A 15,832-nucleotide genomic window follows, 5' to 3' on the forward strand; every position below is an offset into this window, starting at 1 on the left:
AGATTGTCTTGGCATAATAGTAACAATAACAGGAAAATCTGTAATTAACATAATTTGTTTTTTTCCAAATCAACTGACCCAGCAGATTTTGTTCCATATTTCTTAAGTCCATCATACAGAGGTCTGTTATATCAATGGGTTTACATGTAACCACAAGGAATGGCTTATCCAAACACTGATCTAACCTGTTAGCATACATGACTAGATGCTTTGACGTAACTACAGACTTATTCTTCCAGTTAGCACCATCTGTAAAGAAAGCAAGAGTCAAAACTAACTGAAGAGCAATGAATGATGAAATGTTTATTGCAAACTTTAGAAAATTTGAAATGATTATCAAAAACAAGCTAGATGTAGCTTAAACTATTAAATAACTAAATAAATAAATTAAATATATAAATAAATAAATGTTTACTGAAACCAAAACAAATTTCACCTAAAGGTCAATACAGAACAACTTTTTTTAACAAGTAGCAGGTTTTCTAAAGTAGTGGATTTGAGGTTTACACATATTAAGAGATGCAGGTATATTCTAGGTGCTCAAGTAAACAGTGAACATCAAGAGAATAAATCTGATACAACAGACTGACCTTATTAAAAAATGTCAAATATGCCAGAAGAAAGCTAAAATTTGCACAGTGCTGCCAGATATTTTTAATACTAATCCTATACATGTTCTGGAAAATAAACACTGTATATATACAGTATACTTGAAAACACATTCAGTAGACATCCATGAAAAAACATTCTGTACATATTCTGTATAAATATATACTGCATAAAGAAAGAAAGAAAAAATAAATCAAAACAGCAGCAAGTTGCTTACCCAGCTTCTTGATCATTGCAATAAAACAGACACCTGTCATGAACGCATCATAGCCGGCATCATGAGCCTTGCTGTTGGTGCCTATTTTGTAGCTTTTGTATCCATTTTCAATTACAAACTGTGGGGGGCTAAACTTGCTACACAGCTCACTGAACAGATTTCCTAGAGATGTGAATGGAATGTCCACACTGAAATTAATAATAATACAATCAGAACAAAACTGAACAAAACTGAATGTTATAGATTAATTACCTGGTAATATATATAGTGTGTAAAGGTAGAAAGTTGAAAGTGAACATAGAAAAAAGTAAGGTGATGAGAGTATCAAATGATTTAGATAAAGAAAGATTGGATATCAAATTGGGGGGGAAGAGTATGGAAGAAGTGAATGTTTTCAAATATTTGGGAGTTGATGTGTCAGCGGATGGATTTATGAAGGATGAGGTTAATGATAGAATTGATGAAGGAAAAAAGGTGAGTGGTGCATTGAGGTATATGTGGAGGCAAAAAATGTTATGTATGGAGGCAAAGAAGGGAATGTATGAAAGTATTGTAGTACCAACACTCTTATATGGGTGTGAAGCTTGGGTTGTAAATGCTGCAGCAAGGAGGCAGTTGGAGGCAGTGGAGATGTCCTGTCTAAGAGCAATGTGTGGTGTAAATATTACACAGAAAATTCGGAGTGTGGAAATTAGAAGGTGTGGAGTTAAAAAAAAGTATTAGTCAGAGGGCTGAAGAAGGTTTGTTGAAGTGGTTTGGTCACTTAGAGAGAATGGATCAAAGTAGAATGACATGGACAGCATATAAATCTGTAGGGGAAGGAAGGTGGGGTAGGGGTCATCCTTGAAAAGGTTGGAGGGAGGGGGTAAAGGAGGTGTTGTGGGCGAGGGGTTTGGACTTCCAGCAAGCGTGCGTGAACGTGTTAGATAGGAGTGAATGGAGACAAATGGTATTTGGGACCTGACGATCTGTTGGAGTGTGAGCAGGGTAATATTTAGTGAAGGGATTCAGGGAAACCGGTTATTTTATATAACCGGACTTGAGTCCTGGAAATGAAAAGTACAATGCCTGCACTCTAAAGGAGGGGTTTGGGATATTGGCAGTTTGGAGAGATATATTGTGTATTTTTATACGTATATACTTCTAAGCTGTTGTAATCTGGGCACCTCTGCAAAAATAGTGATTATGTGTGAGGTGAAAGTGTTGAATGATGATGAAAGTATTTTCTTTTTGGGGATTTTCTTTCTCTTTGGGTCACCCTGCCTCGATGGGAGATGGCCGATTTGTTGAAAAAAAAAAAATATAGTTAAACAATGGCACTGGCAACCTTGGCATAACTCACCTGTTCCTGACCTGTTTCTATGAACAGTTAGTGCCCAGTGGTTGTCAGCTGTCAGTTATGCACCCAAGCAAAGGAGGAAGAGACGAAAGAATGAAAAATATACGTGACATGCAGTGGTAATAAATAAAATAAAAGAGATGGGAGCTAATTTTGCAGGGTGGGTTGGGTCTTAAAAATACCATAATTCAGCTCCTCACTAGTGAAGTCCTGACAAATGAAGTCTTGATAGATGAGATCATGACAAATGAAGTCTTGATAGATAATATCATGACAAATGAGGTTCTGATACATGAGGACATGACAGTTGAGAGAGGTGATTATGAAATTATTTAAATGTTTAGAAAACAACTCACATCATTTGCAATTTACATATAATTATCTTTTGTCACCAACATATTTTATCATTTATTGTTCCCTCTAAATTTCCTAGAGACCTCATATCTCTGAATACTGGTTTAACCTTGTTATAAATGACATTCATGAAAATGTCCAGAAAGGAGAAAGAATTGAGTAGGGATAATTCAAAATTAAGTTTATTATACAGATAGCACTTAGTGGAATTCATGAATTCTGGAGTCAGTGGGACCTCCAGTAACATAACCCTACAAATTTTTATGGAGAAAAGTAACTTGCATGAAACCTGCTTCCTGGGTAGATCACAGTGCACTTTTCTATTTTCTGTTGAGTACTCAGCACTAAAAGCCTCCTCCAGACTGTCCTAGACAAACATTGATATTTTACTGTAACTCAAGTTTGTCGGTTAAATGACTGCATTATAAAAATAGAAATGTTGGGATTTTACAGTAGTGATTATAATCATAACTAAGCACTCCTGCTTTGGTGAAATATGCCCAGTTTGTTGAAAGAAGAACTAAGCACTAAATCCATAAGGGTCATAAGGCACTGCAGTCCTCTCAGTAGTTCTCCAATTTCTGCTCGTTGCAAAATAGTCTCACTGCAATGCATTACTACATTTAATGGTGTTAATGTGTAATATTGGTTAATTTTTAGTTAACTGACATGAACCTAGCCTAACAAAACAAACAGCCTATGTAAGAGAAACTGGCCCAAGTGAATAAGTATAAAAATCAGTGCTGACACCAGGAGGATAGGCTGAGTTCCTCTTATACTGGTTAAAGCCCCTGGCTACACATTACCACCAGTACTGGACAACATAGTAAAAATGTGCTATCAATTTTATTTTCATCCTATCATATGAAGAAAATCAACTTTTGAGTTGAGTAATGTTATACTGTGACATCATCATGAAATACAATAGATTTCAAGATATCTGAGACAAACAACAATAGGCTCTTTACTAGGAATGTGAAACATTTCACCCTAAAAAAGGGATTTATTAAGCCTACAGATTTAATTAAAGATTTGTTAAGGCAAAAAGCCTTAAAAATGGTTTCCTAGTTTCTTGGCGACTGGCCATTCACTACCAACTCTTTACCATTGTAAGCAACAGAACAAGAGAGCATGAGAGGAAAGTACACACCCACTACAAGCACAGAAAAAAAAATTAAATCAGTTATTTTCTATAAGATAATGTGATCCAAGGAAGAAAATACATTTGCCATCACTCATTCAACAATTGTCTTGCCATAAATGCATCAACATCACAACTCAAATGCCCCACTTAACTAAAACATTTCCACCCATAATCAGAGTACGTGTACAAGCATTGTACTTCTCTCTTCCCAAAACTTAAGAGATATTTGTAAATGCCCTGTGTCTTTTTTTTTGCCACCTTTCTTAATTAATTTATATTGATGGAATTTGAAAATATGATATGTTTTTTCCCCATCACACATTTACGTTTAGTTTTAGTCTGCACCACGTTAGGTAATATTAGAATCATCGGTGACCTTTTAAAGTTTTTTGACGTATATGCTTCTAAACTGTTGTGTTCTGAGCACCTCTGCAAAAACAGTGATTATGTGTGAGTGAGGTGAAAGTGTTGAATGATGATGAAAGTATTTTCTTTTTGGGGATTTTCTTTCTTTTTGGGTCACCCCGCCTCGGTGGGAGACAGCCGACTTGTTGAAAAAAAAAAAATATTAAGTGCTTTTCCTCACTACCAAAATAAACAGAGTTATGCTTGTCTTTTGAATCAATCAATCTGGATGTGTCCACCTGGTAGCAACTGGCACTTTTCAATTTCAAATAGGTCCTCTCCAATGATCAGATGTGTAATTTTAAATTGCATAGTAGCACACAAATAGTGAATACACCACTGTTATCAATGAAATTGTCCTTATAAAAAAAAAATTCAGATACTGTACATCTAGCCAACAAATATTTTGTTCACATTCAAAGTAAAAGATAAAAAAAAATTCTCTTCACAAGATTTAAATCATGAAATATTTTTGAGCACTTTCATAATTATATGAGCAACTTTAATATTATTTCCAAAATATTTTCCATTTCTACATGATTAGTTAGCCAAAACTGCTGCCTTTACTCAGAAATATAAAATATTAAAATACGTACAGTATAAAGTGTATGAGGATTATCAGCAAGAAATTAAATTTAATTAAGAGTAAGGAAAAGACAATATTTCATAAGCCAAGATTATTAAAATACAACTTTACATATGTAAACCTACCAGAAAGGAGGATCCTTTGCTATGAGTTTGGTATCATATACAGTGGGAACATTACACTTGAAAACATTCTTGAACTGCTCCCATTTTTCTGGTAACGGTTGAACCATCTTTTCCATCATATGAAACAAGTCTAAAACCAAATTGTGACCCACAACTGGCTTTTTAGTCTCTAATATCTTACGAATCACGTGAGTAAAGCCAATCTGAAAGGGATTTATTGTAACAGAAAAGTACAGTTTTGCAATTTTTGACAAATATCATTACAGTACTATACAAATAAATGAACAACATGAACTGTTGTGGTAAAGAGGATGGTAGGTAACGAACAGGAAAGAAAATATAAGTGAAGTAATGTGCAAAAGGTTATACAGCTAACACCACAGAAAAAAAAGAAAACCTAAAAACAGAGAAATATTCTAAGAAGGCATAAGGGCACAGAATATAACACTATACAGTGGACCCTCGCCTAACGATATTAATCCGTTCCTGAGAGCTCAACGTTAGGCAAAATTATCGTTAGGGGAATTAATTTTCCCCATAAGAAATAACAGAAATCAAATTACAGTAATCCGTGCAAGACACCCCAAAGTATGAAAAAAAAATTTTTTTACCACATGAAATATTAATTTTAATACACACAAACTGAAGAAGAGATGTACAATACCTTTATTACCTTTATTGAAGATCTGGTGATGACTGATGGGATGGGAGGAGGGGAGAGTGCGGATGTCTTAGTGTTTAGAAGGGGAATCCCCTTCCATTAGAACTTGAGGTGTCAAGTCCTTTTCCGGGGTTACTTCCCTTCTTCTTTTAATGCCACTAGGACCAGCTTGAGAGTCACTGGACCTCTGTCGCACAATATATCTGTCCATAGAGGCCTGTACCTCTCGTTCCTTTATGACTTTCCTAAAGTGGTTCACAACATTGTTAGTGTAATAGTCACCAGCACAGCTTGCAATAGCTGTGTCAGGGTGATTTTCATCAAAAAAGGTTTGCACTTCAAGCCACATTGCACACATTTCCTTAATCTTTGAAGTAGGCAACTTCTTCAATTTCTCTCTCCCCTCCTCCGAAGCAGTTTCCTCAGGTTTGGCCTCTTGCTGTTGAAGATGATCTAGCAGCTCAACAGTGGTTAGTTCGTCATTGTCCTCCTCCACCAACTCTTCCACATCCTCCCCACTAACCTCACCAATATGAGCACTAGTTCCAGGCATTTTTTCCTGTTCACCTGGGTGTTAGTCAACGGTTGTGGGTCGCATCCTGGAGGACAAGATTAAGGACCCCAATGGAAATAAGTTAGACAGTCCTCGATGATGCACTGACTTTCTTGGGTTATCCTGGGTGGCTAACCCTCTGGGGTTAATCGTTTCTCGGTAACTGTTTCATGTTAAGCCATACCAACAACACACTCTCCACATCTTCGAGTAATACAGCTGGTGGTGGTGCAGCAACAGCAACAGCTGACTGTGGTGCAGCAGCAGCTGTAGTGCAGCAGCAGCTGACTCTAGTGCAGCAACAGCTGACTGAGGTGCAGCAGCAGCTGACTGTGGTACAGCAGCAGCTGTGGTGCAGCAACAGCTGACTGGTCCAGCAACAGCTGACGGTGGTGCAGCAGCAGCTGACTGTGGTACAATAGTATTTCTCACCCTTTTTACCACAGGGTTGGCACTAGAAGCTTTCTTGGGGCCCATGGTCACTTATTTTGCAGGTGAAATCACTAAAAACGCTGTGATAATATGAAATGTTCCGATTGTATGCTTAGATGTGACCGCGGAGGCTGGCTTGTAAACACTGCCACCCACGGAACAAGTGAAGCTGGCTCAGGCCGCAAGTGGACGCGTTTCCGACGAATCGCGTTGAGCGAGTTTTTTAGCGCTAGGCGAGGCAAAATTTTTGTGTTAAAATGTATCACTAGGCGGATTTAACGTTATGCGATGCCATCGTTAGGCGAGGGTCCACTGTATTAGGCAAGGCAGCCTCGGAGCAATTGTACCACGTAATACCAGCCATTAGTCAAGGCAGGCCTTAAGATGCAGGGTATACTTTCACCCCAATAATTAAATTTTTGCATAACCTCATGTATAAGTTGGTTTATAATTTTCATTTCTCACTTATGAGGGCAAATTAGTTTTTTCTGCATCAGCAGACATATACTCTAAGGAAAATGTGATGCTCATACATACATTGTTTCACTCTGGGAGTCATTGGTCTCCACAGATGAGAGTAAACCTGTTATTTCCTGCATCATTAGTCACAGCACTCACGTTACATATCTTTTGCCTCCTTCCCTTTGCATCAGCTGGGTTAAAACATAAGAAAACTGGAGATAATGTTTATATAAAAAATGTTTATTACCCTGGGTGTCACAGGTTCTGGTCAGGTATATATGAGAGAGCCACTAATGGCAATATCATATTACAGTACCAGTAATTTACTTTCCACATTTACAGTATTCTTTTCTCTTTAGTAAGCTATAGAGGAAAAGGGGTTACTAGCCTATTGCTCCCAGCATTTTAGTTGACTTTTACCACACACGTGGCTTACAGAGGATTCTTATTCCACTTCCCCATGGATATGAAAGGAAAAGTAATAAGAAAAGAAGTATTAAGATAAAATCAAAGAAAACTCATATGAGTGTGTATACATAAATGTGTACATGCATGTGTAGTGTGACCTAGGTGTAAGTAGAAATAGCAAGATGTACCTGAAATCTTACATGTTTTCTTCTCTTTCTTTCTTTCAACACACCGGCCGTATCCCACCGAGGCGGGGTGGCCCAAAAGGAAAAACGAAAGTTTCTCCTTTTATATTTAGTAATATATACAGGAGAAGGGGTTACTAGCCTCTTGCTCCTGGCATTTTAGTCGCCTCTTACAACACGCATGGCTTACAGAGGAAGAATTCTGTTCCACTTCCCCATGGAGGTAAGAGGAAATAAACAAGAACAAGAACTAGTAAGAAAATAGAAGAAAACCCAGAGGGGTGTGTGTATATATATGCTTGTACACGTATGGAAGAAGTGAATGTTTTCAGATACTTGGGAGTTGACGTGTCGGCGGATGGATTTATGAAGGATGAGGTTAATCATAGAATTGATGAGGGAAAAAAGGTGAGTGGTGTGTTGAGGTATATATGGAGTCAAAAAACATTATCTATGGAGGCAAAGAAGGGAATGTATGAAAGTATAGTAGTACCAACACTCTTATATGGATGTGAAGCTTGGGTGGTAAATGCAGCAGCGAGGAGACGGTTGGAGGCAGTGGAGATGTCCTGTCTAAGGGCAATGTGTGGTGTAAATATTTTTTTTATTTTTTTATTATCACACCGGCCGATTCCCACCAAGGCAGGGTGGCCCGAAAAAGAAAAACTTTCACCATCATTCACTCCATCACTGTCTTGCCAGAAGGGTGCTTTACACTACAGTTTTTAAACTGTCCCATCTCCAGGACTCAAGTCCGGCCTGCCGGTTTCCCTGGGCACGTCAAGTATTAAAAACCATTTGTCTCCATTCACTCCTATATATGGAGTCAAAAAACATTACTCTATGATATTCAATCTTTCATCACCTAATCTTTTTGAGGCAGAATCTCCCAAGAACAGTGTCATCGGAGAGCAGCTGGAACTCCACGCCTCTTGCCAAGACCCTGTATGAAAGTCCACACACCCCCTACCTTTCCTAAAGCCTCCTTGTTCATAGCCAATCCCTAGGTACCTTACCCTCTTCCATACATTTATTAAATAATTGCACCAACCACTCCAAAACTATATCCCCACCTGCTTTTAACATTTCTATCTTTATCCCATATCCCGGCTGTACCATTTGTTCTCTACACTCTTATATGACCCCATTGCCTATGATGTGAAGCTTGGGTGGTAAATGCAGCAGCGAGGAGACGGTTGGAGGCAGTGGAGATGTCCTGTCTAAGGGCAATGTGTGGTGTAAATATTATGCAGAAAATTTGGAGTGTGGAAATTAGGAGAAGGTGTGGAGTTAATAAAAGCATTAGTCAGAGGGCAGAAGAGGGGTTGTTGAGGTGGTTTGGTCATTTAGAGAGAATGGATCAAAGTAGAATGACATGGAAAGCATATAAATCTATAGGGGAAGGAAAGAGGGGTAGGGGTCGTCCTCGAAAGGGTTGGAAAGGAGGTTTTGTGGGCGAGGGGCTTGGACTTCCAGCAAGCGTGCATGAGCATGTTAGATAGGAGTGAATGGAGACGAATGATACTTGGGACCTGACGATCTGTTGGAGTGTGAGCAGGGTAATATTTAGTGAAGGGATTCAGGGAAACCGGTTATTTTCTTATAGTCGGACTTGAGTCCTGGAAATGGGAAGTACAATGCCTGCACTTTAAAGGAGGGGTTTGGGATATTGGCAGTTTGGAGGGATATGTTGTGTATCTTTATACGTATATGCTTCTAAGCTGTTGTATTCTGAGCACCTCTGCAAAAGCAGTGATAATGTGTGAGTGTGGTGAAAGTGTTGAATGATGATGAAAGTATTTTCTTTTTGGGGATTTTCTTTCTTTTTTGGGTCACCCTGCCTCGGTGGGAGACGACCAACTTGTTGAAAAAAAAAAAAAAAAAAAAACACGTATGTGTAGTGTGACCTAAATGTAAGTAGAAGTAGCAAGACGTACCTGAAATCTTGCATGTTTATGAGACAGAAAAAAGGACACCAGCAATCCTACCATCATGTAAAACAAATACAGGCTTCTGTTTTACACTCAGTTGACAGGATGGTAGTACCTCCCTGGGCAGTTGCTGTCTACCAACCTACTACTATAACAATAATGTTATTAGAGGATCCTGCAATATTTCGAGAAGGGATTCAGGGAAACCGGTTAGCCGGACTTGAGTCCTGGAAATGGGAAGTACAATGCCTGCACTTTAAAGGATGGGCTTGGGATACTGGCAGCTTGGAGGGACATCTAAACTGTCGTATCTGAGTGCCTCTGCAAAGACAGTGATTATGTATGAGTGATGGTGAAAGTGTTGAATGATGATGAAAGTTTTTTCTTTCTTTTTGGGTCACCCTGCCTCAGTGGGAAATGACCATGTTAAAAAAAATAATAATAATAAATCTAATAATAATAATAATAATAATAATTATAATAATAATAATCCTAGGTAGTAGGTTGGTAGACAGCAACCGCCCAGGGAGGTACTACCGTCCTGCCAAGCGAGTGTAAAATGGAAGCCTGTAATTGTTTTACATGATGGTAGGATTGCTGGTGTCTTTTCTTTCTGTCTCATACACATGCAAGATTTCAGGAATGTCTTGCTACTTCTACTTACACTTAGGTCACACTACACATACATGTGCAAGCATATATACACATACACACCTCTCTGGGTTTTCTTCTATTTTCTTTCTAGTTCTTGTTCTTGTTTATTTCCTCTTACCTCCATGGGGAAGTGGAACAGAATTCTTCCTCCGTAAGCCATGCGTGTTGTAAGAGGTGACTAAATTGCCAGGAGCAAGGGGCTAGTAACCCCTTCTCCTGTAAATATTACTAAATGTAAAAGGAGAAACTTTTTTTTTTCGTTTTGGGCCACCCCACCTCAATGGGATACGGCCGGTGTGTTGAAAGAATAATAATAATAATAATAAATATAATAATAATAGACATGTAGAGAGGATGGAACAAAATAGAATGACTTCGAGTGTATAAATCTGTATTGGAAGAAAGGTGGGGTAGGGGTCGGCCTAGGAAAGGTTGGAGAGAGGGGGTAAAGGAGGTTTTGTGTGTGAGGGGCTTGGACTTCCAGCAAGCATGTATGAGCATGTTTGATAGAAGTGAATGGAGACAAATGGTTTCTAGGATTTGTTGTGCTGTTAGAGTGTGAGTGAAGTAACATTTATGAAGGGATTCAGGGAAACCAGAAGGCTGTACTTGAGTCCTGGAGATGGGAAGTCGAGTGTCTGCACTCTGAAGGAGGGGTGTTAATATTGCAGTTTAATAACTGTAGCGTAAGCACGCCTCTGGCAAGACAGTGATGGAGTGAATGATAAAGGTTTTTCTTTTTTGGGCCACCCTGCCTTGGTGGGAGACGGCCAATGTGTTAATAAAAAAATAATAAATATAATAATATGTTGTGTATCTTTATACATATATGCTTCTGAACTGTTGTGTTCTGAGCACCTCTGCAAAAACAGTGATAATGTGTGAGTGAGGTGAAAGTGTTGAATGATGATGAAAGTATTTTCTTTTCGGGGATTTTCTTTTTCTGGGTCACCCTGCCTCAGTGGGAGACGGCCGACTTGTTAAAAAAAATATATATATATAATAATAATAAATATAAAAATAATAAATAAATTATTATATATAAAAACAAATAATATAAACAAAATAGTAATAATCAGTAATAATACAACTAATACTAATAACAATAATAATGATGCTTAGCACAAAAAAGCCACACCAATTAAACTATTTTTTCAAAACAGTTTCTCTCTCTCAATTATAACAATGGTGTGATCACATATCCCTTCAAGGCAGAGCAGACAGCCAAGCTGCTAAGAAACTATTTCATTAATAACTAAATCACAGTGAAGAATATAATTTTGAAGTTAAACCAAATAATATTTACCATAATTTTATTAATTTTATGCAAGCACTTAGAATAAAAATATTTTTTTTTTTTTTTACATTTAAGTCCAATTAGATCAACCAACCTTTTCATCTAGTTTGCGCTCTCTCTCCTCTTCAAGAAATTTTATTCGAGATTCAGGCGACTCAAACTTCCTTATCTCAATATTTTTCTCATCGTTTGTTGTTACAAGACGAACAAGAATATTTTTGAACTTGGCTGCAATATTGTTGTACAAGATCTTCCGGAAAAAAGGAGAAATATTGTTGCCAGGAAGCACAAGAACTTGTTGTGACTCATCTGCCATTAGCAATTTCATTTTTGCTTCCACCTCTTCCAAGAATTTTTTTGCACTCTCCTCTGCTACCTTTATACGATAAGCAGAAAGAAAACTTTACATTAATAAAAATATGCCATTAACTTGTGTAAGATTCTTTTTATCTAACTTTATAATGCATGGCTAAATAAATAATACCTAAACTATTTTATATCTTAAGCCTTATTTTATTAATTTAACAAGATAAAACAGGTGCACCGTCCCTTACTAAACTCCAAATGTGACAACAAACTCATAAACTGGAAATCAAAATTGGATGATGTTTCTGTATCATGAACTATAATGGGGTTACAAGAAAAGTACAACATTAGTGTATGCATTAAAAAAATATCTTGAAATTCCATACAAGAGGTACAATTCCTGGAACTAGCAATTAGCTAGAGAGTGAACTTGCCACAAGACTGTCAACTGTAATATCACAGAGGATGTGTTGTCAAATTAAATATTCCAATGCCTTGATATTACAAACCAGCTTGATGCTTTCTAATGTACAAATATTTCCACTGCTGGAGGCAGTGGAGATGTCATGTCTGAGGGCAATGTGTGGTGTGAACATAATGCAGAGAATTCGTAGTTTGGAAGTTAGGAGGAGGTGCGGGATTACCAAAACTGTTGTCCAGAGGGCTGAGGAAGAGTTGTTGAGGTGGTTCGGACATGTAGAGAGAATGGAGCGAAACAGAATGACTTCAAGAGTGTATCAGTCTGTAGTGGAAGGAAGGCGGGGTAGGGGTCAGCCTAGGAAAGGTTGGAGGGAGGGGGTAAAGGAGGTTTTGTGTGCGAGGGGCTTGGACTTCCAGCAGGCATGCGTGAGCGTGTTTGATAGGAGTGAATGGAGACAAATGGTTTTTAACACTTGACGTGCTGTTGGAGTGTGAGCAAAGTAACATTTATGAAGGGGTTCAGGGAAACCGGCAGGCCGGACTTGAGTCCTGGAGATGGGAAGTACAGTGCCTGCACTCTGAAGGAGGGGTGTTAATGTTGCAGTTTAAAAACTGTAGTGTAAAGCACCCTTCTGGCAAGACAGTGATGGAGTGAATGATGGTGAAAGTTTTTCTTTTTTGGGCCACCCTGCCTTGGTGGGAATAGGCCAGTGTGATAATAATAAAATAAAATAAAAATATTAACATGGTTCACCATCTCTGTTTTCCAACATGACCAAGTGTAAGAAGAAATCTCTCTCAGGAAGTGATCGTTATGTAACTAAAAAAGCATTGTGGGGTTACCAAAAGTATAATTCCAAGGGATGAAGAAGAGTTGTTGAGGTGGTTGGGCAAGTAGAAAGGATGGAGAGGGATAGGTTAGCAAAGAGGTTGAATCAATCTGGGGAGGATGTAGGAGTAAGGGTCATCCCAAAATTGGTTGGAGGCAGAGAGTAAAGGAGGCTTTGAGTTTTTGGGGATTCAGCATCCAGTTGGCTTGTGTGAGCATGTAGGAGTGAATAATAGGATAACTGGTATTTAAAGTACATGCTGCTGAAGCAAGAGGAAGGTAACTTTTGAAGGGAATAAGGACAAACCGGTTAGCCTGACTTTAGCCCTGGAGATGGGAAGGACATTAACTGCACTCTGAAGGAGGGATGGGGATGCTGTAATCAGAAGGTAATCTGAATTGTGATGTCACCACACTTCTGGCAAGAAAGCAACTGAATGTTTTTTCTTCTTGGAGGGAGAGAGACAATATTGGGTAGAAAAATAGATTACCTATACCTAATAAATTTACCATAGCATATCTAAAAATTACTGCAAGTTAACCAGTAAACAATAGCCAAGAACCCAATAGTTGTGTAATTAAAACAAACCATAATACATGCTATAATGACAGAAAGCTCTAAACCTGTGATGGTTCAGAGCCTTCCATCTGTCTGTCCTCTGCTACATGGACGAGGACAAACAAATGGTAGAGGGAAGGGGGGGGGGGGACAACAGCACCATTACATGCCAATAAGCAAGTATACATAAACAGTAAACTACCATGGCAGTAACAGGATGCATAACTATTGTTATATTGTATTTATAATAAGGTAGCATAACACAGTACATACACCTTTTTTATGTACTGTTGAACATCTAATAAACTGATGAACAAATAATACTGAGGTTATACTAACTTTTATTGGAGATGGTGTTTGTGGTTCTAAGGAGTGGTTAGCATATTCTGCTCTTTCTTCAGCTTCTTCCAGTAGGGAAAGGTAGGAGAGCCCACCTTAAAAAAAAAAAAAAATTGGATTTCAGAATGAAACAATTACTAGTTTCTGTATAATGGTTGCAAAAAAAAAAAAAAAAAAAAAAAAAAAAACGGCATTCTCATTTCTCTAAGGAGTTTTCAGCAATATTTTCTATGATTCTCAAACTTCAACACATGCTAACATAACTTTGTACACAGTGACCCTTTACTGTGTAATATCTGAATTGAAACACAGGTACTGAAGCTCTCAAAGTATTGTGTGTGAAATGATAAACTTGCATGGATTATTTGGAGAAGGGAGAAGTGTAGATTCAACCCTGTGTCTGCTAATCTTGAGACAGAGCTGGTGTACACAAATAAGGTAATTATATAAAGAAATTTTTTTTTCATGGAGAAGTGAAACAGAATTCTTCCTCAGTAAGCCACGCATTTTGTACGAGGCGACTAAAATGCCGGGAGCAAGGGGCTAGTAACCCCTTCTGCATAAATTACTAAATTTAAAAAGAGAAACTTTCATTTTTCTTTTTGGGCCACCCTGCTTTGATGGGATACAGCTGGTTCGTTGAAAGATGATTTAATAATCCCAAAAGAGTTAAATTTAATCCAACAAAATACAGTGAACCCCCACTTTACGATCAGCTCCCAATGCGACCAATTATGTAAGTGTATTTATGTAAGTGCGTTTGTAGGTGTATGTTTGGGGGTCTGAAACTGACTAATCTAATTCACAATATACCTTATGGGAACAAATTCGTTCAGTACTGGCACCTGAACATACTTCTGGAATGAAATAATATCATAAACCGGGGTCCACTGTATTCAAGAATTCTCGGCAGCTAAAAGTATACATTAATAATCAAAGAAACATGAAACTACTATCCAAAATACTTACTTTTATATAATTTATTGAAATCAAATCCACAGTCAGCCAAGAATTTGAGACTGCAATTGTCATAGTACAGAATTTCTCCTGTTTTCCCAAGCAGGTAGAAGCAAAATGTGGCATGGGAATATCTGAAATCAGTTAATATTTTTATTAAATCAAAACAAAGAAAATTTTATTTTAAGCACATGGTAAAGAGGCAAAAATGCAACATTATGGAATCCATTATGGATGACATTTCACCCAAGCAGTGGGCTTCGTCAAGTCACAGACAGACAAATTTGGTGAGAACAGTCAGGCATAAATAGTGAGCAGGGATGAGGTGAAGAGCAAGTGGGGTTCACATCAGGACATATTAATTCTCAAGTATCCAAGTAGTTTTCTGGCAAGCAGTTCAGCTAAGTTACAGAAACTGTTGGTTTGATTGAAATTATTGGAAATACTGTTAAGTGCAACTTTAAAGATTCTTCTTTTCTGGGTGAAAAAACCAGAGTAAAACAAACTCTTCTAAGAACATCCATATGACAGCAGAATGGACAACCTTAACATCACCTGCATAGTGCACCTTAAGGTGCACTATGCAGGTGATGTTAAGGTTGTCTATTTCCAATAATTTCAGTCAAACCAACAGTTTCTGTAACTTAGCTGAACTGCTTGCCAGAAAACTACTTGGATACTTGAGAATTAATATGTCCTGATGTGAACCCCACTTGCTCTTCACCTCATCCCTGCTCACTATTTATGCTTGACTGTAGGGCAATTAATTGTAGCTCTTTTGTTTACCGTCCGATTTCCTCCAGTTTTGGCGCACAAGACAAAGTGTTTTCACACCGTGTAAAAAATATTTGTCAAAAATATACCTCAAACACCAACTGAGAAAAGACTGAAAAAGGACTGATTTACAGAAAATGCCCTTTGGCAGGAAGGTAGTCCTACATGGGACGACGTAAGGTTGTTTGGACACTTGGTGCCGAGAGAACAATGCTAATACTAATTTTCCACAAGGCCTTTCCTCTAAATAACTTATCTTTATTTCACAAAAAAATAAAGTTTGTTA

At 37.9% G+C, this 15,832-nt stretch overlaps 1 protein-coding gene across 3 annotated transcripts in view; it reads right to left on the minus strand.

Moving 5' to 3' along the window:
* The window catches only part of LOC128688907 (poly(A)-specific ribonuclease PARN), a 48,646-nt gene that overhangs the window by 23,141 nt on the left and 9,673 nt on the right, over window positions 1–15,832 (minus strand). For all 3 annotated transcript variants that reach the window (XM_053776948.2, XM_053776947.2, XM_070085520.1), the window contains 6 exons: window positions 14,785–14,906; window positions 13,816–13,910; window positions 11,457–11,738; window positions 4,780–4,982; window positions 827–1,014; window positions 186–249 (listed from right to left, as the gene is read on the minus strand). In XM_053776948.2, coding sequence (XP_053632923.1) covers window positions 186–249; window positions 827–1,014; window positions 4,780–4,982; window positions 11,457–11,738; window positions 13,816–13,910; window positions 14,785–14,906 — 954 coding nt within the window. The remainder of the gene's footprint in view (window positions 1–185; window positions 250–826; window positions 1,015–4,779; window positions 4,983–11,456; window positions 11,739–13,815; window positions 13,911–14,784; window positions 14,907–15,832) is intronic.

The sequence above is a fragment of the Cherax quadricarinatus genome, chromosome 16, assembly GCF_038502225.1.
Source record: "Cherax quadricarinatus isolate ZL_2023a chromosome 16, ASM3850222v1, whole genome shotgun sequence".
NCBI classification, from domain to species: domain Eukaryota; kingdom Metazoa; phylum Arthropoda; class Malacostraca; order Decapoda; family Parastacidae; genus Cherax; species Cherax quadricarinatus.